The sequence below is a fragment of the Thermobia domestica genome, chromosome 3 (genome assembly GCF_964235325.1).
Source record: "Thermobia domestica chromosome 3, izTheDome1.hap1.1, whole genome shotgun sequence".
In the NCBI taxonomy this organism is placed as follows: Eukaryota; Metazoa; Arthropoda; class Insecta; order Zygentoma; family Lepismatidae; genus Thermobia; species Thermobia domestica.
The window spans coordinates 90,388,697-90,415,348 of NC_137456.1; the positions used below are offsets into that span (position 1 = coordinate 90,388,697).

Here is a 26,652-nt window from a genome sequence, read left to right on the forward strand (position 1 = left end):
AATACTTTGAGTAATCGGAGTAAGAAACTAGAAATTGCGTAATCTAATAAGAAAAGTTTGTTGAAGTATACAAATCAAGACGCATTTTAAGTGTCACAGCATTGTACTCTCATCCCCTCCCCTCCCAATTCCCTTCTGAAGAAGTTCTCTTTTGTTTCTCTGTTCCATATTAGCCTTTACACTTACACTTTCATTATCCAGTATTGATTTTTACCATACCATCTGCACAGAAGGCGAATAAGGTTTACGAGTCCTTCCTGCCCCCTTTTTTAAAAATTGCTAATTATAATAAAATTTATCGAAAACAATTCATCTCAACGATAAAGACTTATACACATTCATTATTGCAATTTTAAAATAAACTCGCCGCCTGTCGCGTATGCTAGCGATCTAATATATACGAATAGATGAAAAGTTAGTTTGAAGCGTATTGTTTTTCTGTAATTAAGTCCGAATTCATATTTGTTTCTATTGTTGCATCGACAAAAGTGAGTGCTAAATCGATTTAGGTTCGTTGGTCTTTGCGAGGTCCCTCAAGATGCAAGGCCGTGGGCAGTCGCCCACCACTTGAAACGCCTCTGCACTAGAGGTCTGCACGTGCTCGGGCCTACAAAGAATGTATCACTTCGGGCCCGGGAGGGGTTCGGGCAGTAGCGTCATTTCAGATTTGGCTTGGGGGGCCAAGACCCCTTGATATATGTAAAATTTCGCGTTTTTCACTGATTTACTACTATGCTATTGATAAAATTATATAAATCTCAAACTCGGGAAGGGGGCAAATGCCTCTCCCTGTCCTCCTAAATGACGCCCCTGGGTTCGGGCTGTGAATTTTTAAATATACAACCATATTTCTCGGACTTTTTCGGGCCTAACTTTGTAAATATAGTGTAAAACGATACAAATTGTTTCTGGAGGACTTTTAAAACACAACTGCAAAATCAAACCTCGAATTGCTGTAAATAAAAATACAATTTTACATTAATAATTAAGTTTCTGCAATTCGGGCTTATTTTGGGCTCATTTGATTATCGCAGAGCTCAGTCCGGGCTAGGGCCTAAATGCTAAGACATATTTTGGACTCGGGTCGGGCCTCACATTGTAAATTCACAGGCCGGGCCCGGGCTGAAAATTCCGGCCCGTGCAGATCTCTGCTCTGCACCCGCACACATTCCTTCCTAGTCCAGAAAATCTCCTCCCCTCCGCATCGTCAATAATGGTAAATTTGTTCCTCGTATATTTGCTTATTATTGTAAGAGAAGTTCAAACCAGAACTCTAAAATTTGTTCGTTCTCTGGGGTGAGTAATGCAAATTAAGAAAGATATGCGTAATATACAAATGTCAGAAAAACTTGATATCAATTTGAATAACCTTTTACGTAATGTTTATTTTAGAAATAATAAACTTATGCAAGTATATCGAGGCATCTGAAATTTAATGTTAAATAGTGGCGAGTGAGCCAGAAGGGGCGTGCACTATTCAGTTAGTCAAAGAACTCATATATGTAGCTTGAAAACTAATACTATTTAAACCAATATTGAATTAGACAAATTTGATCACTCTGGCCACAGAAAAGGCGTCACCTTCTATGGCCCACCCATCGCATGATGGGAATGAAAGACAGAGGAAAAAAAAGACAAATTTGTAAAAAGTAGGATAACCATAATTGGAAATAGTGTGTATATTTTTTAAGGAGGAAACCCAGAAGTACATTCTCGATATAATAATCATAATAATAATAATAATAATAATAATAATAATAATAATAATAATAATAATAATAATAATAATCTTTCTCACTTCAATCATAGGTTGATGCGCAAGAAGGAAATTTTAAAACTTTTCTCTCCCCTGGGAGAGCTGTTTCATAATTTGATAAGGTCTGTTCTTCGTAACAGCATCTATCCCTGATCGGGCCGCGGTGGGTCAGTGGTAGAGCGTTCACCTCTAATGCATGGCGTCCTTAGTTCGATCTCAGCTCGCACCAAGTGAACTTTGTGGAGGACAAACACCATGTGTGGGGGTTTTCTCGGGGTTCTCCTGTTTCCTTCCACTTTCTGCATTCCAGCATTTCCTTCTTTTCACAACATCACTAGCTCCTTTAACCTACCAGACATAACTGTGGGACGTAAAACTTATAGATTTTTCTATCCTTGATCTTCCACTTCCTGGTTTTTCTTCTGCCTTTTCCCCTATCAACATGGTGATCCAATCGGAGTGCCGAATAAGATGTCCAAGCATGCTGTTTCTTTTTTTTTCTATTATCTTCATGATCTGTCGTCCTTCATTAGCTTCCTTTAGTACGTCTTCATTCCTTTTCCTTATACAGTATTATTATTATTACACAACCACACAAAATAAATAAAAGTTCTGTGCACTGGACCCCAGGGTATTGATTCGATGTATTTTGGTACCCAGAACCCAAATTTCGAAACTCCAGGACGATTGACCGTGTCAACTTTGTTTTATGGGCGAAGAACGTAAGTGCTGTTTTACGTTTGCTTATGTTAGTAGTAGAAAATGGATCGATCTGGAACAGACCTGAGCCAGTTTTAGCCAACTCACAAGCCACTGAGAAAATGACCACCGTGCACCGTGAGCTCACGGTCTTTTACGACCTCCATTTTAGGGGTGAATTCGTTCTCTTTTATGACCACTTTTTGGGGGGTGTATTCATTCTCTTTTACTACCTCCATTTTAGGGGTGATCTCGTTCCCTTTTATGAGCATATTTTTCAACCCCTATGAACATCAGACTACGTAACATAACGAACATACAGAAGAGCAAATTGAACTCGTTCTTTTTTATGACCTGCATTTTAAGGGGTGACCTCGTTCTCTTTTACGACCTCCATTTTAGAGGGTGTACTCGTTCCCTTTTATGAGCACTTTTTCAACCCTTATTTTAACATAGGAGATAACACATAAGATTACGAACACATAGAAGAGAAGATAACACATAACACTACGTAACACACAGCAGAACAGATAACACATAAGAGTACGTAACATAACAAGGGTGTATTCATTCAACCCCTATTTTAACATAGGAGATAACACATAAGATTACGAACACATAGAAGAGAAGATAACACATAACACTACGTAACACACAGCACAACAGATAATACATAAGAGTACGTAACATAACAAGGGTGTATTCATTCCCTTTTATGAGCATATTTTTCAACCCCTATTTTAACATAGGAGATAACACATAAGATTACGAACACATAGAAGAGAAGATAACACATAACACTATTTTAACATAGCAGATAACATATAAGATTACGAACACATAACATAGCAAGGGTGTACTCGTTTCCAACCCCTATTCTGAACATAGCAGATAACACATAGAAGAGCAGATAACACATAGCACTATTTTAACATAGTAGGTAACATAAGATTACGAACACATATAAGAGCAGAAGACTACATAACATAGCAGGCCTCCATTTTAGGGGTGAACTCGTTCTCATAAGATTACGAACACATAGAAGAGAAGATAACACATAACACTACGTAACACACAGCAGAACAGATAACACATAAGAGTACGTAACATAACAAGGGTGTATTCATTCAACCCCTATTTTAACATAGGAGATAACACATAAGATTACGAACACATAGAAGAGAAGATAACACATAACACTACGTAACACACAGCACAACAGATAATACATAAGAGTACGTAACATAGCAAGGGTGTACTCGTTCCCTTTTATGAGCACTTTTTCAACCCTTATTTTAACATAGGAGATAACACATAAGATTACGAACACATAGAAGAGAAGATAACACATAACACTATTTTAACATAGCAGATAACATATAAGATTACGAACACATAACATAGCAAGGGTGTACTCGTTTCCAACCCCTATTCTGAACATAGCAGATAACACATAGCACTATTTTAACATAGTAGGTAACATAAGATTACGAACACATATAAGAGCAGAAGACTACATAACATAGCAGGCCTCCATTTTAGGGGTGAACTCGTTCTCTTTTATGAGCATATTTTTCAACCCCTATTTTAACATAACAGAAATGACATAAGAATACTTAACTCATTCCAACCCTTATTTTAACATAAGGAGCAAAGATTACAATCGAACACCCACGGTCTACAGATAATCATTTTAGAGGGTGTATTCATTCATTCTCTTTGATGACCATTTTTTCCACCCCTAATGAAATTACATAGGAGAGCAGATAATACATAAGATTCGTTCTCTTTTACGACCTCCATTTTAGGGGTGAACTCGTTCCCTTTTATGATTACTTTTTCAACCCCTATTTGACCATTTTAACATAGCAGAAATGACATAAGCATGTCCTCAAACTACTGACCATCGTGAACAAAGGTCAAACTCGAAAACGAAACAACATATCGAGCTGCTGTTTCCACATTTAGCAATTGGTCATCAAAAAAGTACTGACCATCAAGGTCAAAGGTCAAAACTCGAAAACGGAGCCACATACTCAGGTGCTGTTTCCACATTGAGTAATAGGTCATCAGGTACCACAAGTTCCAAAATAGTGGCCATCGAGGTCAAAGGTCAACATACTTAAAACCTAATTACTCGAAAATGGATCCACATATTGAGGTGGTGTTTCCACATTGAGTAATAGGTCATCAGGTACCACAAGTTCCAAAATAGTGGTCATCGAGGTCAAAGGTCAAAATACTTAAAACCCAATAACTCGAAAACGAAGCAACGTATTGAGGTGCTGTTTCCAAATCTAGTAATAGATCATCAACTAGTGCAAGTTCCAAAATAGTGGTCATCGAGGTCAAAGGTCAAAATACTTAAAACCCAATAACTCGAAAACGAAGCAACGTATTGAGGTGCTGTTTCCAAATCTAGTAATAGGTCATCAACCAGTGCAAGTTCCAAAATAGTGACCATCGAGGTCAAAGGTCAAAATACTTAAAACCTAATAACTCAGAAACGGATCCACATATTGAGGTGCTGTTTCCAAATCTAGTAACTGGTCATCAACTACTACAAGTTTCAAAATAATGATCATCGAGGTCAAAGGTCAACATACTTAAAACCTAATAACACGAAAACTGAGCCACATATTGAGGTGCTGTTTCCACATTGAGTAATAGGTCATCAGGTACCACAAGTTCCAAAATAATGACCATCGAGGTCAAAGGTCAACATACTTAGAACCAAATAACTCTTAAATGGATCCACATACTGAGGTGCTGTTTCCACATTTAGTAATCGACCACCAACTACTACAAGTTCCAAAATAGTGACCATCGCGGTCAAAGGTCAAAACTCGAAAACGGAGCTACATACTCAGGTGCTGTTTCCACATTGAGTAATAGGTCATCAGGTACCACAAGTTTCAAAATAATGACCATCGAGGTCAAAGGTCAAAATACTTAAAACCCAATAACTCGAAAATGGATCCACATACTGAGGTGCTGTTTCCACATTTAGTAATCGACCACCAACTACTACATGTTCCAAAATAGTGACCATCGAGTTCAAAGGCCCAAATACTTAAAACCAAATAACTCTTAAATGGATCCACATATTGAGGTGCTATTGTCACATTTAGTAATTGGTCATCAACCACTGCAAGTTCCAAAAAAATAATGAACGCCCAATGAACCAATGAATGCGAATAACTCTTAAACAGAGCAACGTTTTGAGGTGCTGTTTCCAAATCTAGGAACTACTACATGTTCTGAAAACACTGACCATGGAGGTTAAAGGTCAAATATTTAAGCTTTAATAACTTTAAACAAAGCCTGTGTGACCTATTCAGTTTTGTACCAAGCAGAGAGAAGTGAAGAATGAAAAAATATGACTGGCTTACTTCGAGAAAGAAAGCAACGATATACATTTTAACTAGCTGCGTATTTTAAATCATTTTGTACTATTTAAATAAACAATCGGATAAATTTAACCGGCTCAGAAGTTCAATACTCTTTTGTACGCTTGAGTGAGCTTTCCAATTTTGTAGCAAGAAGGACTATTTTCTAACTAACTCAGAATTTCATTTCATATTGTAATACTCAAATTTGGATGGAGTGTTTAGTTTTGTACGAACCAGAAACATTTGATTGGATTATTTCCTTATGTACCAACTGGAAAAAGTGAAGGGCCATTATTCAAATAAACGAAGGAATAGCAGAAAAAAATAAGTGAAGAATGAATAAAATTTAGGTGGATTATTTTCTTTTGTACCAACTGGAAAAGAGAAGAAGAGCTACTTTAACTAGCTCATTATGTACTGTTTAAGGAAACGAAAATTGACTATTTAACTAGCTCAGAATTTATGTAAGAATAATTTCAATGCCAACTTTTTATACCAACGAGAAAAAATGAACTAGCTGAATATTTAAATATACGAAAGAATAAATTTAAGTGACCTATTCAATTTTGTACCAATGAGAAATGGCATTTTAACGGGCTCAGCAAAAGGCGAAGAAGGATTATTTTATATAATTTTACTCCTCAAATAAACAATGGAGTATTTAGTTTTGCACCATTTTGGAGTATTCAAATAAACAAAGGACTTATAATTTGTGTCAACTCTAAAATCAATTAAACGAAGTAATGCATTTGAGTGAGCTATTTGATTTGAAAAACCGAAGTTGAGTATTTTATACCATTTTGTAGTATTTCAACAAACAAAAGGAATAAGCAAAAAAAGGATCATTTTATATCATTTTAAACTAGTCTAATAAACGAAGGCATGAATATGAGTGAGCTATTTAATTTTGTAGCAACCAAAGGATTTTCACGAAAGAACAAAATTGTACTAATCAGAAAAAGCGAAGAAAACCCATTTTAACTAACTGAGAATTTCTGTACCTTTTTGTTCTATTTAAACAAACGATGGGATAAATTTGAGTGGTCAGAAAAATCGAAGAAGGTACAATTTAGCTAACTCAGAATTTATATACCTTTATACTAGCCCAATGAACGAAAGAACAAGTTTGGGTGTTGTACTTTTCCATTTTAACTTGCTGAGTATTTTATACCATTTTGTACTACTCAAATAAACGAAAGAAAAAGCGAAAAAAGACCTTTTTAACTAGCGCAGAATTTCTGTAACACAAAAATTAATTTGGATGGAGTAACAAGAAAGAAAGCAAAGATATGCCATATTAACTATTTAAATAAACGAAAGAATAAATTTGAGTGATCTATTCCATTTTGTACCAAGGAGAAATGCCATTTTTATCTAGCTTAGAATTTCTAGTGCATGTTGTATTATTTAAACAAAACGAAGGGCTAAATTTGAGAAAGCGAACATGAACCATTTTACTCAGTTTTGGATGGAGTATTTATCTTTGTATGAACCAGAAAAAAAAGTAAAGAAGAACCATTTTAACTAACTCAGACTTTTATACCAATCAGAAGAAAATCAAAGAATGGTCATTTTAACCAGCCAAGCAGAAAAAAGGAAAGAATTAACACTTTGTACTAACCAGAAAATGAGAAGAAGGATCAGCATTCTAACTTTTTGTGCCATTTATTGGGGTGTCCTATTTCCTTTTGTACCAACGAAAACCATTTTTAACTGGCTTAGAATTTTATACCTTTTTGAAAAAATTTGTATCAAATCGAAAAAAGCAAGAAAATACCATTTTAAATAGCTCAGCATGTTACAGCTTTTTGTGTTTTTGGTCTACCCAATTTAAACAAACGAAGGAATAAATTTGTGTGACCTATTCACTTTTGTTACAAGCAGAAAAAGGAAAGAATAAATTTGAGTGGCTTAAGCAAAGAAGGTCAATGGTAACTAGCCTTTTTGTGCTATTAAATTTGAGTGACCTATTGAAGAATGAATAAATTTTGTTTGTAATTAAAAAAGCGGAGAAGGTCTACTTTCTGTACCAACCATAGAAAAACAAATTTGTTTGACCTATTCACTTTTATAGCAAGCAGAAAAAGCATGAAAAAAAGGGAAGAAGGTTCATTATAACAAGCTAGGTATTTTTATACCATTTTGTATTACGGGTGGTCTATTTCATTTGTGTAACAATCAGAAGAAAAGCTCAGAATGTTATACCTTTGTTATGCTACATTTTGTATTATTTTTGTGTCATCCAGAGAACAATTTAAATTGCCTCTCCCGTCACTAAGAAAGGCTCATAAAATATTTGAACGTGAGATTTGACAAACCAGAGTTGCGTAATAATTGTGTAGAACAGACTACATAGCAATTAGCGTAATATCATGCATGGCCATTTTTGATCACAGCAGAAGAAGAGATTATATCAAAGTAAGAAAAGTTTTCAAAGTTCCATGTTGCTGCAGATATTTAAACAACGTTATGAATGCGTTACCTAACAGGTGTATTGCCTATTGCTCAACGATTCAATTATTTTTTTAAAATTTTCTTTCCTCGTCTAAGTCAAAAAAGACAAATATATATTTTTGCATTTATGTATTTTATTATAATGGAATATATGTTTATGGAGTATATGTGGAAATAATAGAACATACATCATGATGTTATATTGCCTTGAAACATATTATTAAACACGGAGAATGCATAGAATGCTTGAATTGCAGATATATAAAATTATTTATTTGATTTGTTTTTGCTGAAGAGCAGAAAAAAATGACTAGCAAGGAGATTGTTTATGTTTCACCTAGAGAAAAAGAAATTCAGCGTGAAAACGAGAAACCTATACTGTTAATCCAGCCGTCTGACCCCGATTTGCCAGATGAATTACGTGATAAAGTGAGAATCATATATCCAACACAAGAAATAGAAGAAGTGTATTATTTTAGACGCTATAATAGATATAATGATGAAATACTCCCGGAAAGTGATGATGACAGTGTTTCAAATATTACCTGTTTTGAACTGGAAGCTAATGAGTGCGAGTGTACTAGTGAAAGTATTAGTCATGCATGTGTTATACAATTATTTAATGAGTATACACCAAATTTAGTATTATTATGTGACGCATGTTCTAAACATAATGAGAATGAAAAAGATCACAACTGTTTGCTGCAGTATGATTACGAATTATTACAAAAGGTGTGGACAATCTTGATTAAACGTGAAATGAGAGAGAAAATCTATAAACTTTATTTAAAGAAGCATTTTAAAGGTTGCAATATTAAGAACACTTATACCTTGGAGAAAAAATTTAATCTGGTATATGAATACATTACAGAGTGTGATTATTATATTAACAAAATAGTAGAATTGTTTTTAGAGAAAGATAAACAATTATTTAATTCTGTAAATGAACACTGAGCCCACTGTAGCATATGCATTTGATTGTGAATGAATAGAAGAACTTGAACTGTTAACTGGATCAATTTGTACTATTGTAATATTAAGAATTTAATAGATAACTAACATTGGACTCTGGCAACTGAATTGTCAGGGAGAGGCAATTTAAATTGTTCTCTGGATGATACAAAAATAATACAAAATGTAGCATAACAAAGGTATAACATTCTGAGCTTTTCTTCTGATTGTTACACAAATGAAATAGACCACCCGTAATACAAAATGGTATAAAAATACCTAGCTTGTTATAATGAACCTTCTTCCCATTTTTTTCATGCTTTTTCTGCTTGCTATAAAAGTGAATAGGTCAAACAAATTTGTTTTTCTATGGTTGGTACAGAAAGTAGACCTTCTCCGCTTTTTTAATTACAAACAAAATTTATTCATTCTTCAATAGGTCACTCAAATTTAATAGCACAAAAAGGCTAGTTACCATTGACCTTCTTTGCTTAAGCCACTCAAATTTATTCTTTCCTTTTTCTGCTTGTAACAAAAGTGAATAGGTCACACAAATTTATTCCTTCGTTTGTTTAAATTGGGTAGACCAAAAACACAAAAAGCTGTAACATGCTGAGCTATTTAAAATGGTATTTTCTTGCTTTTTTCGATTTGATACAAATTTTTTCAAAAAGGTATAAAATTCTAAGCCAGTTAAAAATGGTTTTCGTTGGTACAAAAGGAAATAGGACACCCAATAAATGGCACAAAAAGTTAGAATGCTGATCCTTCTTCTCATTTTCTGGTTAGTACAAAGTGTTAATTCTTTCCTTTTTTCTGCTTGGCTGGTTAAAATGACCATTCTTTGATTTTCTTCTGATTGGTATAAAAGTCTGAGTTAGTTAAAATGGTTCTTCTTTACTTTTTTTTTCTGGTTCATACAAAGATAAATACTCCATCCAAAACTGAGTAAAATGGTTCATGTTCGCTTTCTCAAATTTAGCCCTTCGTTTTGTTTAAATAATACAACATGCACTAGAAATTCTAAGCTAGATAAAAATGGCATTTCTCCTTGGTACAAAATGGAATAGATCACTCAAATTTATTCTTTCGTTTATTTAAATAGTTAATATGGCATATCTTTGCTTTCTTTCTTGTTACTCCATCCAAATTAATTTTTGTGTTACAGAAATTCTGCGCTAGTTAAAAAGGTCTTTTTTCGCTTTTTCTTTCGTTTATTTGAGTAGTACAAAATGGTATAAAATACTCAGCAAGTTAAAATGGAAAAGTACAACACCCAAACTTGTTCTTTCGTTCATTGGGCTAGTATAAAGGTATATAAATTCTGAGTTAGCTAAATTGTACCTTCTTCGATTTTTCTGACCACTCAAATTTATCCCATCGTTTGTTTAAATAGAACAAAAAGGTACAGAAATTCTCAGTTAGTTAAAATGGGTTTTCTTCGCTTTTTCTGATTAGTACAATTTTGTTCTTTCGTGAAAATCCTTTGGTTGCTACAAAATTAAATAGCTCACTCATATTCATGCCTTCGTTTATTAGACTAGTTTAAAATGATATAAAATGATCCTTTTTTTGCTTATTCCTTTTGTTTGTTGAAATAATACAAAATGGTATAAAATACTCAACTTCGGTTTTTCAAATCAAATAGCTCACTCAAATGCATTACTTCGTTTAATTGATTTTAGAGTTGACACAAATTATAAGTCCTTTGTTTATTTGAATACTCCAAAATGGTGCAAAACTAAATACTCCATTGTTTATTTGAGGAGTAAAATTATATAAAATAATCCTTCTTCGCCTTTTGCTGAGCCCGTTAAAATGCCATTTCTCATTGGTACAAAATTGAATAGGTCACTTAAATTTATTCTTTCGTATATTTAAATATTCAGCTAGTTCATTTTTTCTCGTTGGTATAAAAAGTTGGCATTGAAATTATTCTTACATAAATTCTGAGCTAGTTAAATAGTCAATTTTCGTTTCCTTAAACAGTACATAATGAGCTAGTTAAAGTAGCTCTTCTTCTCTTTTCCAGTTGGTACAAAAGAAAATAATCCACCTAAATTTTATTCATTCTTCACTTATTTTTTTCTGCTATTCCTTCGTTTATTTGAATAATGGCCCTTCACTTTTTCCAGTTGGTACATAAGGAAATAATCCAATCAAATGTTTCTGGTTCGTACAAAACTAAACACTCCATCCAAATTTGAGTATTACAATATGAAATGAAATTCTGAGTTAGTTAGAAAATAGTCCTTCTTGCTACAAAATTGGAAAGCTCACTCAAGCGTACAAAAGAGTATTGAACTTCTGAGCCGGTTAAATTTATCCGATTGTTTATTTAAATAGTACAAAATGATTTAAAATACGCAGCTAGTTAAAATGTATATCGTTGCTTTCTTTCTCGAAGTAAGCCAGTCATATTTTTTCATTCTTCACTTCTCTCTGCTTGGTACAAAACTGAATAGGTCACACAGGCTTTGTTTAAAGTTATTAAAGCTTAAATATTTGACCTTTAACCTCCATGGTCAGTGTTTTCAGAACATGTAGTAGTTCCTAGATTTGGAAACAGCACCTCAAAACGTTGCTCTGTTTAAGAGTTATTCGCATTCATTGGTTCATTGGGCGTTCATTATTTTTTTGGAACTTGCAGTGGTTGATGACCAATTACTAAATGTGACAATAGCACCTCAATATGTGGATCCATTTAAGAGTTATTTGGTTTTAAGTATTTGGGCCTTTGAACTCGATGGTCACTATTTTGGAACATGTAGTAGTTGGTGGTCGATTACTAAATGTGGAAACAGCACCTCAGTATGTGGATCCATTTTCGAGTTATTGGGTTTTAAGTATTTTGACCTTTGACCTCGATGGTCATTATTTTGAAACTTGTGGTACCTGATGACCTATTACTCAATGTGGAAACAGCACCTCAATATTTGGCTCCGTTTTCAAGTTATTAGGTTTTAAATATTTAACCTTTGACCTCGATGGTCATTATTTTTGAAACTTGTAGTAGTTGATGACCAGTTACTAGATTTGAAAACAGCACCTCAATACGTTGCTTCGTTTTCGAGTTTTGACCTTTGACCTCGATGGTCACTATTTTTGGAACTTGTAGTAGTTGATGACCTCTTGCTAAATGTGAAAACACCACTTCGATATTTGACTCCATTTTCGAGTTTTGACCTTTGACCTCGATGGTCATTATTTTGGAACTTGTACTAGTTGATGACCAATTACTATATGTGGAAACACCACTTCGATATTTGGCCCCGTTTTCGAGTTTTGACCTTTGATCTTGATGATCATTATTTTGGAACTTGTGGTAGTTGATGACCAATTACTAAATATGGAAACAACATCTCAATATGTGGTTCCGTTTTCGAGTTTTGACCTTTGACCTCGATGGTCACTATTTTGGAACTTGTAGTAGTTGATGACCTCTTGCTAAATGTGGAAACAGCACCTCAATATGTGGATCCATTTTCGAGTTATTTGGTTCTAAGTATGTTGACCTTTGACCTCGATGATCATTATTTTGGAACTTGTAGTAGTTGATGACCAGTTACTAGATTTGGAAACAGCATCTCAATATGTGGCTCAGTTTTCGTGTTATTAGGTTTTAAGTATGTTGACCTTTGACCTCGATGGTCACTATTTTTGGAACTTGTAGTAGTTGATGACCAGTTACTAGATTTGGAAACAGCACCTCAATATGTGGATCCATTTTCGAGTTATTTGGTTCTAAGTATGTTGACCTTTGACCTCGATGGCCACTATTTTGGAACTTGTAGTAGTTGGTGGCCGATTACTAAATGTGGAAACAGCACCTCAATATGTGGATCCATTTAAGAGTTATTGGGTTTTAAGTATGTTGACCTTTGACCTCGATGGCCACTATTTTGGAACTTGTGGTACCTGATGACCAATTACTAAATGTGGAAACAGCACCTCGATATGTTGTTTCGTTTTCGAGTTTGACCTTTGTTTACGATGGTCAGTAGTTTGAGGACATGCTTATGTCATTTCTGCTATGTTAAAATGTTCAAAATAGGGGTTGAAAAAGTAATCATAAAAGGGAACGAGTTCACCCCCTAAAAAGTGTTCATAAAAGGGAACGAATCTTATGTATTATCTGCTCTCCTATGTAATTTCATTAGGGTGGAGAAAATGAATACACCCCCTGTGCTATGTCCGCCATGTTTCGTAGTCTCTGTCATGTTGAAATAGGGGTTGGAAAATATGCTCATAAAAGGGAATAAATTCACCCCTAAAATGGAGGTTGTTGTGTTTATTATCTGCTCTACTATGTGTTCGTAACTGCTATGTTGCATAGTCTTATGCTAAGGGGTTGAAAACGAATACACCTCTGCTATGTGTTCGTAGTCTTCTGCTATGTTAAAATAGGGGTTGAAAAATATGCTCATAAAAGAGAACGAGTCCACCCCTAAAATGGAGGTTGTTGTGTGTTACGTAGTCTTATGCTCTGCTATGTGTTCATAGTCTCAGTGTAATTTCTGCTATGTTAAAATAAGGGTTGGAAAATAAGCCATGCTCTTTTATTAGCTGTGCTATGTATTATCTGTTCTGCTGTGTGTTCATAGTCTCAGTGTAATTTCTGGTATGTTAAAATAGGGGTTAAAAAATAAGCCATGTTCTTTTATTAGCTGTGCTATGTATTATCTGTTCTGTTGTGTGTTCATAGTCTCAGTGTAATTTCTGCTATGTTAAAATAGGGGTTGAAAAATATGCTCATAAAAGGGAACGAGTTCACCCTTGTTATGTTACGTACTCTTTTGTGTTATCTGTTCTGCTGTGTGTTACGTAGTGTCAGTGTAATTTCTGCTATGTTAAAATAGGGGTTGAAAAATATGCTCATAAAAGAGAACGAGTACACCCTTGTTATGTTACGTACTCTTATGTGTTATCTGTTCTGCTGTGTGTTACGTAGTGTTATGTGTTATCTGTTCTTCTATGTGTTCGTAATCGTATGTGTTATCTCCTATGTTAAAATAGGGGTTGAAAAATATGCTCATAAAAGGAAACGAGTTCACCCCCTAAAATGGGCTCGTAAAAGAGAACGAATACACCCCCTTAAAAAGTGGTCATAAAAGGGAACGAATTCACCCTTAAAATGGAGGTCGTAAAAGAGAACGAGTTCAATCTGCTCTTCTGTATGTTCGTTGTAATCTGATGTTCATAGGGGTTGAAAAATATGCTCATAAAAGGGAATGAGTTCACCCCCTAAAATGGGCTCGTAAAAGAGAACGAATACACCCCCTTAAAAGTGCTCGTAAAAGGGAATGAATACACCCCTAAAATGGAGGTCGTAAAAGGCCGTGGTCTCACGGTGCAAGGTGGTCATTTTCCCAGGGGCTTGTGAGTTGATTAAAACTGACCCAGATCGATCCATTTTCTACTACTTATGTTTATCGCCCATTTAAAAAAATATCACGGTCAATCGTCCTGGGGTTTCGAAATTTGGATTCTGAGTACCAAAATATTTTGAATCCATACCCTGGGGTCTGGTGCACAGAACTTTTATTCTTTTTGTGTAGCTGTGTTATTATTATTATTATTATTATTATTATTATTATTATTATTATTATTATTATTATTATTATTATTATTATTATTATTATTATTATTATTATTTTCCATGCGTACATTTTCTCGAAAATATCCTCCCCCTAAGAGATGATCAACAATTCATTCCTGAATAGTACTCAGCTTCTTTTCCTACTAATGACTATTTAGGAGTTTTTCCTTAGCTGAATCTCGTTATATTGTGTCTCCATTGTACGTAGAATAGGATTCGATTGCCAGTGTAAGCTCACAACTTCCGAAGTTGAGTCAACATCGTGAAAGAAATGGAGAACTATCCGAATAAAGTGGTAGCGACCTCTGGCCAAGAAAGACGAAAGGATTGTTTGATGTCATTGCACTGATCACGATCTTCTAGGTTGTGAATGTTTACCAGCTGGCATGTCCAGGCCCCTATGGGCTGTATTGCTGAGTTTAGATTTTAGACTAATAAACAGCTGTCTTTAGAAAATAACCTTGTAACACAAATATGATAGTCATGAGTTCCGAACCATAGTGTCAAGTGGTATAAATCTCACTTGGGTGGTAAAATTTGTTATTAGACATTCGTGGAAATCAACTGCTCTGTTAAAATATTTCAGTTTTCTAACATTGTTATGCCTAATTATTATTAAGCATTAATAATTAATTGTTACTAAGAAGAAGCTGAAAATCGAGAAACATGGAAGAAATATTTCAAGGTCCAAACTGAAAATTAAGAAGAAACTAAAAAAATCTCATCAGTCCCAGGACCGGCCAAAAGGCAGAATACTTAATAATAATAATAATAATAATAATAATAATAATAATAATAATAATAATAATAATAATAATAAGAAGAAGAAGAAGAAGAAGAAGAATTTTAAAATTTCGTTCTTGATTATAAGAATACATTATACATTATAAAAGTCGTATACAAAGAAATGTATACATCCTAGAAATAGTATATACATATCAACGAAATACCTTACTACTGTCAAACAACATTTGTACTGTGTATACACTTATATTAATTCTATAGACTGTCACGTCTTTTAATCACGTGGCTCCCCAGCTTGCCTCACAACGATGAGCAAACGCCAATGATTTGAGTATTCTAGTAGGGAATCGAACCTAGAATCACGCGAACAGGAGTCAAAAGTTCTAACCACAAGACTATGGAACCCCTTAGTATGACGTTATGCTTGAAATTCAAATGATTCTACCAAAAACAATTATCAACGAAATAGTTTATTACATCTCTAACACATTACATTTATACTGTGCATACATCTATATTAATTACATTATGAAAAGGAGTAGAATGACTATATGCCTGAAATTAAAATGATCCTACAAAAAGCATATTTTTCAACGAAATACCTTCCTATTGTCATGTATACGGGTAATTTTATTCGTGGGTGGAAGGAGGAGTCGCCCGAAGTAAGGAAGAAATACAATACTCTCCTATCTGATAATTGAAATCATGAATAAATTTTATTATTATTATTCTTTCTGTATATGTTCATTTTCGAGTTAATCATTCCATATCGGACTCCCGAAGAAAAAAAAAACTATCGAAACAACTTATTGACCGTGCTGATAGCGACTACTCCCCGTCACGACACCGTTTTTCAGTTTTGTTAGTGTTAGAAAAAAGAAGAGTGAGAAAGAAGAGTAGCAGAAGGAGGCAGAGAAGAAAAGAAAAAGAGAAAGAATGAAGAAAGATAAAGGATTGGAGGAGAAAGGATTACTGGATAATTCAGGAAATATAGTAATGAACTTAAATGGTTATTAACGAAGGATCAATTCCGAAGTGATCCGGAAATAGACGCATGTCCATAAATACGAGACTGATCTGGGTCCAGGCGACTGCACAAGAGGGAGTTGCCCAAACCCAGCCCAAGCTAGGTGAAAATGGAATTTAATTGGTTGTAAGGTAATCCTGAATGGTAAATATTAACTATCCAGTCTCTGAACTCCATACTCTGAGATCGACCACACATATGAATTAGCTTGGCGAGACTTCTTTTTTGGAAGGAGAGAGTACCAAATTCTTTTCCTCTTTGATTCCTTCATTTTGTCACACTTCTTGCAACACAGATATTATAGCACAACGACAGTAGAATTTCCAGTAAGTGCACTTTGCAGTTCGTTTCAAGACTATTCTAAAACTCAAGGGTCACAAAATCACCCTCCCCTCTTTCCCTTTTCGAAGGGATCTTTCGGGGGGAAAGGTGAAAAATGTGGAAACAATTGGATACAATTACTAAGAACATTTTCCTTCTTCCTTCACAAGTCTCTTGTTTATGGTCATTTCGTCTTGTGTGATAAGGCGGACTTCAGAACACAAAATTGCAACGCTTCAGATTCCCTACCCAAATTGTCACGCGGTTCGTATGTCAGTCTTCGAGTTTCTTCAAAGAATGTTACATTATCTGCTATGAGATCTGCAAACGATCTCCATTGTATAACTGCTATCTCGATAGAGGCAGTGGACAAAACTGAGGACAAAGCTGCCCAAAACAAGTTTTTGACAAAAAAAAAAAAAAAAAAAAAAAGGAAGAAACAGAGACAACATTTGTTTTTAGCCAGAAGCGCTCATAAATCACTACCACGTGACGCGAAGACTATTAGGGCTAGAGGTTCAGCAGAGAGCTCTCAATTCCTGGAGAAATTCTATCCTCTACGTTGCCAAGTGTGCCAAGTGTAAACGGAAGTATACATTATAATTAATCTAAATTGATCTGGGTCATTAAATCAAAAACAGAAACCATGAACATATAGGTATTGCTGTTGGAAAATATCATGGAAAATTTTGAGACGGTAAGTGCAATATCTTGTTAAATATTCACATAGAAATATCTACGTGTTATCTTATAGGGATCCTGAAACACTTGCAAGTGGGTAGACATCCCCTTAACCTAAAAAATATTATCGTGGGATGTTAAACTAAAGATTGCATTTCATTTGTCAGTACTTATTAATGCGGTAAGAAAAACATATAGAATTAAGCTTCCTAATTAAATAAAATTGACACAAACTCAATCTGTCTACAATTAACTAGTGAGATATTAAAATGAGACTATGATTATGTTTCTGAAATGAAATGAAATTTCTTGTTTAATGTTTCATGGTTATCCCTTTAGGCTGAAGAAAACGAATATGAATAATTATGAAGAAATTTTTGGAATGAGAATGTGGGGGACAAACGAGAGATAAAAAACGGACATGATGTAGTCCAGCACAAATTTACCGAGCCTGGAATCGAACCAGAGATCCCTCGCACCAGAGTTGAGCCCTCTACCACTGAGTCACTGTAACCTATCATGATCTCTTTTTTATATATGATAAATGTGGCTTAAGTACTTGAATGAGAAAAATGTTTTAAAACTTGTCTGGAAAGTTAGGGAAAATTATTTTTGCTCTGCAGATAGGGTGAAACCATTCTATATTAATTTAAATTTATTTCCGTGGCTTGGAATTATGCAGCACAGTGAATTAAAATCACTTGAACATTTAGTTTCGAATTATTGCTAGTTCTTCTTGGTCTAGTGGCTAACATTAGCATCTTTCGTGCACGAGGTTCTAGTGAAAGAGCATTGAACACTACAGTGGTCCAGATCCTACTTTAAAAGGTACGTATTGTCCTATATAACCTCATTGCTGACAACGAACATTGAGTAATCAATCGAATTATTGCAGGTTTCTTACGATTACCAAATTTCAAATTAATTCAAATTGTAAATGAACTTGGTAATTCATTTTTATAGCAAAATCATTTTTAAGAATTAAATTCTCTTCAATAGTTTAATTCATACTGAATTCGAATCAGTTTGATGCCATAATATATAAAATATATACTTATTTTTCTTAAGTATATACTTTATGTGATGTGTGTATGTGACTTTGCATAAAGTATATACTTTATGCAAAGTCTATATGAACGCTGTAGAGGAGTTACCGTATTAGATAAGTTTGTTTGCAGCTTGAATAGAAGGGTGATAAATCATGAGAGAGAAAAAAAAAAAAAAACTTTGTAGTACTTATGCTCGGAAAAACAAATTTTCTAGTGTAGAAAAAAACAATATTGAAAGAGCTGTGTGTTCAGTCGTATGGTAGTGAAAGTTAATAGCAAGAAATTCACATTATTCCTGTGCTAAAATGCTGGTTAATACATTATTTTTTTTTAATGAGAATTGTTAGTGTACAAGCAGTCTCTCTAGTCTGATTGCAGGTGCATTCACCTTTGGTGCACGTAATCCTAGTTGCGATTCGGACAGCACGAAAAAAAAAAATAATAATAATTCCAGAATTATTCATTTTCATTTATCATCATCTCCTTTAGGCTAAAGAGCAAAACCATGGAATGTTGAACTAAGAAAGAAATCATTTCAATTTCATTTGTTAGTGTATATTAATTTTTGTCGCTATACTACGAGGCTAATGTTGCTAGTTCGAAGTGGATGGCTGTAGAAGAATGTTTTACAAAAAATTAATAAGTGAATTAAAATTTATATCAAATTATAATTAACATTTTTCTTAAACTATTAATAATAATAATAGAAGAAGAAGAAGAATTTTTCATTATTTTCTCAGTTATATTAGGATGGCTAAAATGCTACTATACAAACACACAAAACTGCGCTGCGGAAACACGTATTCTGATGAAAAGAGAGCGAAGAAAAATTCAAGCAACAAAGACGAGATTCCTAAGAAGCATTCTCGCAAAGACAAGGAAAGATTGAGAGATTACGCTGGTACGAATTTGTAGAAAAGAGAACAGAAGAGTGCTTACTTAACACTGAGGTCGATCGATTCAGAGAGAAATGAAAAGTCATGAATGCATGACGTTTTACCTCCACAGGAGCGAATGCGCTATATGTGTAAATCTTTGAGATGGTCTTATAGATTTCACTTATACTCTCTAGCGTTAAGAGGTTTCTACACATGAAAACGTACTACGAGGAAGAGCAACACACAAATAGCAATGTAGATTATACAAGAATGTGGAAGAAGGAGAATGAGATTTTAAAAAAAGTTCACGGTAAACAGTACAATAAAAGAAGTTATAGAAGCTTTGTACACATCCAGATCGTGCAGAACTGTGATCGGGAATATACAGGGTGTTTCAAAACAATATCGACAACGTTTGGGAAGTGATTCCAAACATCATGATAAGACAAAAAGTATAGACCAATTTGGGTGCACAGATGCTTCCTTTCGGAGTTATAGATCTCTGAAAACATGAAAAAAAAAAACTTTAAAGGTCCATAACTCCAAAACTATTGGACCTACCGTAGTCGGGTCAAGACTTCACTTAGGAACTAATATGTGCCCTATCCAAGAATCCATGTTTCAGAATTCTACGGTACTTCTGCAACAATTTTTATAGAGGTAGTTTGTGAGTACTTCAAATTATATGCCGGTAGCCAAACTCCCCCTATAAAAGTTATTGCGTGAGTACCTTAGGACTCTGAACCATGGATTTTTGGATAGGACACATATTAGTTCCTAAGTGAAGTCTTGACCCGACTACGGTAGGTCCCATAGTTTTGGAGCTATGGACCATTAACGTTCATTGTTTCATGTTTTCGGCAACCTATAACTCCGAAAGGAAGCATTTGTGCACCCAGGTTGGTCTATACTTTTTGTCTTATCTTGGTGTCAGGAATCACTTCCCAAAGGTTGTCGGTGTTGTTTTGAAACACCCTGTATAATGTCGATAGCTACTTTCCTTAATAGCCCAAATTATGCTCGTGAGTAAAATAATCAACACCTGCTTTGTTCACTTAAAAACACTCCCAACATTCTTTTATAAATATTCTGTATGTCAAATTTAACACAAAAAATCATTTTTGGATATGATATCCTGAATTACTAACTTCGTGTAATTTCTTCTCGATTGTTGTCTGCATTTCTTCTATCATTTTACTCCATTCCTCTTCCTTCTTTCGAATTTCAAGGACATGGCAAGTAACAAGTTCTGATCTGTGCTTTTCAAAGTCGTTCTTCATCTTTGTGATTGTTATATGATATTTACGTTGCTGTAGAATTAGTTCTTCCTCTTTTTCTTTACCTGCATTTACTACCTGTCTGGAGAATAACCAAAATAGAAACTTCATTTAGTTCTGTTATTTCTAAAACATTTTCAGTTTGCTTGTTATGATTTACAGTTGGCCAAAATGTACAATATATGCTCAATAATTTAATAATTGGAATGAAATAAAACATTTTTAACGATTGAACATTTAACCTCAACACCTTTTAGGTTGAAAGAAACCGATTATAACCTAGTAAAATTAAAGTCTCGAAAAAATTCCGAGCAAGCTGTATTTTTGTGGAGACCTTTGCTTTGATGTCTTCAACGTACCCTGAAAAGTAGCCTTAATTTGAGTCGTGGGTTTCTGTTTTTGAGGAAAAAAGGGGAAAATTCTAGTTTTATTGCAATTATCTTGTAAACTATCACTTAAACAAAGAAAATAATTACGAAGCAAATTAGACAACCTACATTTTGAAAAAAATATGTTTGTTCATATTCTACAACGTTTGACTTGCTAATTAATATCTTGAAGAAATACTTCAAATTCACATTAATTTGAACAATAGCACTCCTGTAAGCTTGATCATACATAAAATGTATTTATTTAATAATTATGTTGGCTTAATTCTTTCTGGACAGAAAGAAATGTTGGTCGAATACCTTTTCCTTCCACTATTATTTGAAATCGAAGTTTCACTCGTAACATATAATTTCATGTAGAAACCAAAATAAAATTTTTGCAAAGAAATCCCTTGCAGTTGGTCTAGTGGTTAGCGCGTGAAACACATGCTTTCAGGTTCTCGTCTTGGTAGAAGAACATTGAACGCATAACGGGGGTTGTATTTCATCTTATAAACTGTAGGTCCACATCTTCTGAATCGTCGGTGCTAAGGTTCAACAAACAAACAAACAAACAAACTTTGGAAAGGGAAAAATTATATAGAGTACATTCATAAATAGGTAAGTCATGTCCTCAGATTATAACATCACATGAGTCGAGCACGCTACTTCTGTAATTCTAGACTATAATTCAAATGTTTGATTGTGTATAGAAAATGTTATAATCCAAGTTGGGTTGTTCTCATTTCAGCAATTTTCGCACCCTCAAACACAAAAATGAGCATGTCAAATATGAACATCAATGATATATTTATATAGACTTGATTGTTTAATGCATACCTTCTCAAGTTTGCAATATCTTCTTGACTTTTCTTTATTACACTTCTAAGATGAGAAATAATATTTTCATTATTTCTGTTTGCTTCTTCAGAAGATTTTTCACATTCATCAATCTTAATACTTAAGTCACTTAACTTGCTGTCTTTTGCTAGCAAATATTCTTTCAAACCTAGAAGATAAATATATTATCACAATTGTAACAAAAGAAACACTGACCAAAGCTTCAATACACATTGTATTTTAAACTATAATGTGTTACAGTTTCGGATATCTAACATATCCTTCATCAGACACTAGAGAACATAAATAAAGAATACTCTTATATGGTCATTCTTATCTGGGATCTGATAAGACTGATAAGACGGAAGTATTGGAGACAGAGAAGAGAATGATAATAAGGAAGTGGAAAGAAGCAGATTGGATAAAGAAGGTAGGAAGGGATAAATTGATAAACTGGACAGGGGTTACCTATTAATGAATTATGGCAGAGAATTCTGGATAGCATAGACAAGATGAAATTGAAAATTACTCTTATAAGGACCAAAAATGTCGGAACGTGATTGGTTGGAAAATGGACACGGGGACCTACGGGATTGGCTGAAGGCTTCAGCCAATAGAATTTAGACTGTTTCATAAGAATGACTATATATATATATATATGTCTGTATCTTCATTTATGTTCTATAGTGTCTGATGAAGAATATGTTAGATATCCGAAACCGTTGCACATAATAGTTTAAAACACAGTGTGTGTTGAAGCTTTGGTCAGTGTTTCTTTTCTTACAATATCCAATCCAAAGCCATGGATAGTGTTGTTATTAGAACAATTATCAACCGAACAACTATTATCCGTAATACTATTATGGTGCACTGTCCAATGATCTCATCATTTTTTGAAATTTTTATTTATGGCTGTATCGAGGTATTGTACAAAGAAAGAAAAAAAATGATATAGAATAAAGGGTTTTCATAAAGTATGGACGGATTTAATTCGCTTATAATTTACATAAAAATGCTCATATTGAAATCAAATAAAGTGCAAACGGTAGCGGAAGAATTAAATTTTTACCTGTAATCTGCACCAGCTCAGTTCATTCACCGCCACACCTCCAACTGGGCGCCACTAGGAATCGACTTCTGTGGGCTGTTGATGATGCTTTCCCTTACCCTGCTCACTGTTGCAGGCGATGTTGGCGGCCTCCCACTTCGAGGACGGTCCAGGACGATTCCTGTCTCCAAGAACTTAGCATGCCACTTTCGGATTGCACTCTCAGTCGGTGCCGGCTTTTTGAACTCTTTGGTGAACTTTCGACACACCAGAATTGGTGATTTTAGCTCTGCGTACCACAGAACACATTGCGCTTTCTCTTTCACCGACGCCATCTTTGATACGGTAACAGTGTTGCCAACTAAAAATTTAATCCTTCCGATACCGTTTGCACTTTATTTGATTTCATTATGAGCATTTTTATGAAAATCATAAGCAAATTAAATCCGTCCAGACTTTATGAAAACCCTGTATATAAGATAGAGAATGTAACGCACATTGGTACGTATCATTTAATAATATTTCCATTTGACATGTAATGTAGTCATGTAATCCAGCTCTTTTAGTGGCATGAGTGTGTGACCACAACTTAACATGGGATCCGAACCACAAGAACTCTTACCGGGAATCTAATCCGAGTCTCACGCGCCTTATGCTAACTACATAGCCACAAAGGAGCTTCGGTAATCGGAGATGGCTTACACTGTGAAGGTTGATCTTACTTGATTTGCATACATGCCAACTGCACCGGATTCGACCACTGTTCGTGGTTCAAAGACCACGTTAACAGTATGTTTTGTCCTTCATAACCTCGCTGTTGTATAAGGATGCAAAACAAAAACTCAATTCATTTCTATTTGATACGATGAAGCCATTTGTGCTAACAATAACATTAAAAATATTTAAACAGCACACTCTGTTTTAGATCTCCCAAATACTTACACGATTCAGGTACTTCGTAAATCACGAAAGCAGGGAAATTTATGAATTCATATTTTTGAAACAAAAACCAAGATTAAGCAGAATTTAGTTATCTGAAACTTGTGTTAAGAGGTTTACTGATTTAAAAAGAAAGAGAGCAAGTATGCATAGTTATTAATGGATATTATAAAGCTCGAACAATACGGAAAAGAATGTTCTCGATTTTTTTTTTTTATGAGAACTGAAAATCTGAAACTAAATTTAGATAGAGGAAACGTAGATCACCGATGGATGGCATAATACTAAGACAAATTAAAAGCAGATAAAATTTAACACACTTTTATTTTTTCTCCAATAACATGTATTTATTTGTATATAGGTTTTTGTATTTTCACGAACTTCATATTCTTCGTAAAGTATCTGGCAACATTGATATTCTCGACCAGTTCAAATTCTTCCACTCTTAATGCTGAGTGAAGGAACATCTATGTTCTGAACACAAAACTAGCAATGTAAGTTTAATAGAGGGATCAGTGAAAAGTGCTTTAAACAGCAAGGAGAAGTTTATTGGTATATGTAAATAAGCAGTGCCACCATAAATGTAGTGATCGCCAAACCGTCGATCGCGGGCTACAAGTAGCTCACGGGGACATTTTCGGTAGATTGCGTTAACACTCCGTTGATTAACCCTGATTCCTTCACTGAGCTGGCAATAAACAAATGTAAGATTTTTTTTTTTTTTTTAATTTTGGTAGTTCTTTTGGTTGGTAGCTCACAATTAGATTTATAAACGGTACGGTACCAGTAGCTCAGAAGCTTCATAAGTTTGGCAACCACTGCAAAACAACAGTATGAAGTGACATAAAACAGTTCTTGGGAAATAGTTCATGATTCAATGACTGATCGAATGCTATAAACCTTTTGATCACAATTGGCATAAATTAGTGCTTGACAAAATACTTGGGACCTGTAAAAAAAATTTCTTTTACACGACAAGGAATTTTACTAAAAATAAACTATAGGAATACCCAGTTTACAAGCAAAACTGCTCGTTCATGGCTACAGCGCTAGCCGAAATATCGGGGAGAATTAAACTCTGAAAATTAAGGATAGGACAGTAATACAAGGTAAATTTGATTCGACAAACAACTTCGCAATTAAAACTAGCAAAAGAAAGATTACACTAAAATGACATACGTCAGATCTGAATTTGCTAATATTCAGCGTAGCAATTATACATTATACTGAATGTACATTTATAGAAACGGTAATCGATAACATTCTTTCAATAGGAATGGGTAAAAATGAACCAACTCAACATAAATCCAGTGAAAATAATAATAAATTTCGATGTCGGAAAACAAAATATCCATGAAACTAATTTTTGGGATTGATAGTATATTCAAATTTAATTTGGAGGGGAACACATTAATTGCATGTTGAGAAAGCTAAGCACGAAAGTTTACCTCATTCGGAAACAGTAAAATCCTAACCTTTTTCCTTTTCCTTTTAAAAATAGAAACATGACGCATTAGAAACTACATACTTTGGATCGATCCAATCATTAATTTCTTACAGAATTATTTTCTAGGATAATACCACCATGAAAAAAAAAAAAAAAAAAGGAAAAAGAAAATATTAAGAATAATGTTATTAGTTCCCGTTTGTTCAGCCTGCAGATCACTTCTTCAGTGGCTAAATATACAGCATTATCATTAACGTATATATATATTCTTGAAACAACAACATATACATACATACGAATAAGCGAAGTTTTCAATTAACTTTCGACTTACATCAATGTAGTGCGAGAACCATCGATCACATTCATATACAAAATTTTTAAAGTTAACAAAGACTCAAAATTCGATACATCACATAGGAATAAAATTACATAATAAATGCAAATTGTGTGAAGCAAATGTCAATTCGCAATTTAAAAAAAATAAGTGAAAGTATTGTTACATTATCATCTGTTCCATAATTGAATGATTATCTTCAAACATTTCTATAAGTTGAAGATTAATCATTAATTTGTATCGAGCAAGATGATTATAAACGAAAATTAATGGTTAAAACTTATTCAGGCTTATACTGTAGTGTAACTGCTGTTTTGTTAGTTTTCTTTTGATTGTAATAGTGTCATGTAAAGTGCAGTCTTTCTTTAAAAAAAAATAAAATAAATAAATAAATAAATAAATAAAAAATGTATTTTCTGACGAAACCATGTACTGGTAGTTCCTAAAGCGGAAAAATAAAAATAGTTGTAATTATATTTATGTTTAGTTCATAAATATGGATCAACCTTAAGAAAAGGCAAAGTAAAGGTAGATTAACAAAATAATAAATAAATAAATAAATAAATAAAGAGCACCAAGAAGCTTGTCGGTGTTGTTTAACTCCACTTACAGCAGCAACAATAGAAAAGGAAATGGAGATAAGTTGTTCAGAGTTTACATTTAAAAATACTATCCTGGCATTCACTTGGTAGAACTGAGAGACGGCTATAGAAAATATTCACTCAATATAACTGGGGCGGGGTTTGAATCTGGAATTTTATGATTTCGAACCAGAATATATAAATATAATACTCACCACGAAAGCATTGGCTAGAGAAACTTAGTATTCAAGTCCAGTATAACTCGTC

General features: G+C 34.1%; 1 protein-coding gene across 1 annotated transcript in view; it reads right to left on the reverse strand.

Moving 5' to 3' along the window:
• The window catches only part of LOC145681866 (uncharacterized), a 46,642-nt gene that overhangs the window by 19,142 nt on the left and 848 nt on the right, over nucleotides 1–26,652 (reverse strand). Inside the window, exons 2-3 of the mRNA XM_081753472.1 lie at nucleotides 22,037–22,205; nucleotides 20,700–20,910 (exon numbers count right to left, since the gene is read on the reverse strand). Of these exons, the coding sequence (XP_081609598.1) occupies nucleotides 20,700–20,910; nucleotides 22,037–22,205 (380 nt within the window). The remainder of the gene's footprint in view (nucleotides 1–20,699; nucleotides 20,911–22,036; nucleotides 22,206–26,652) is intronic.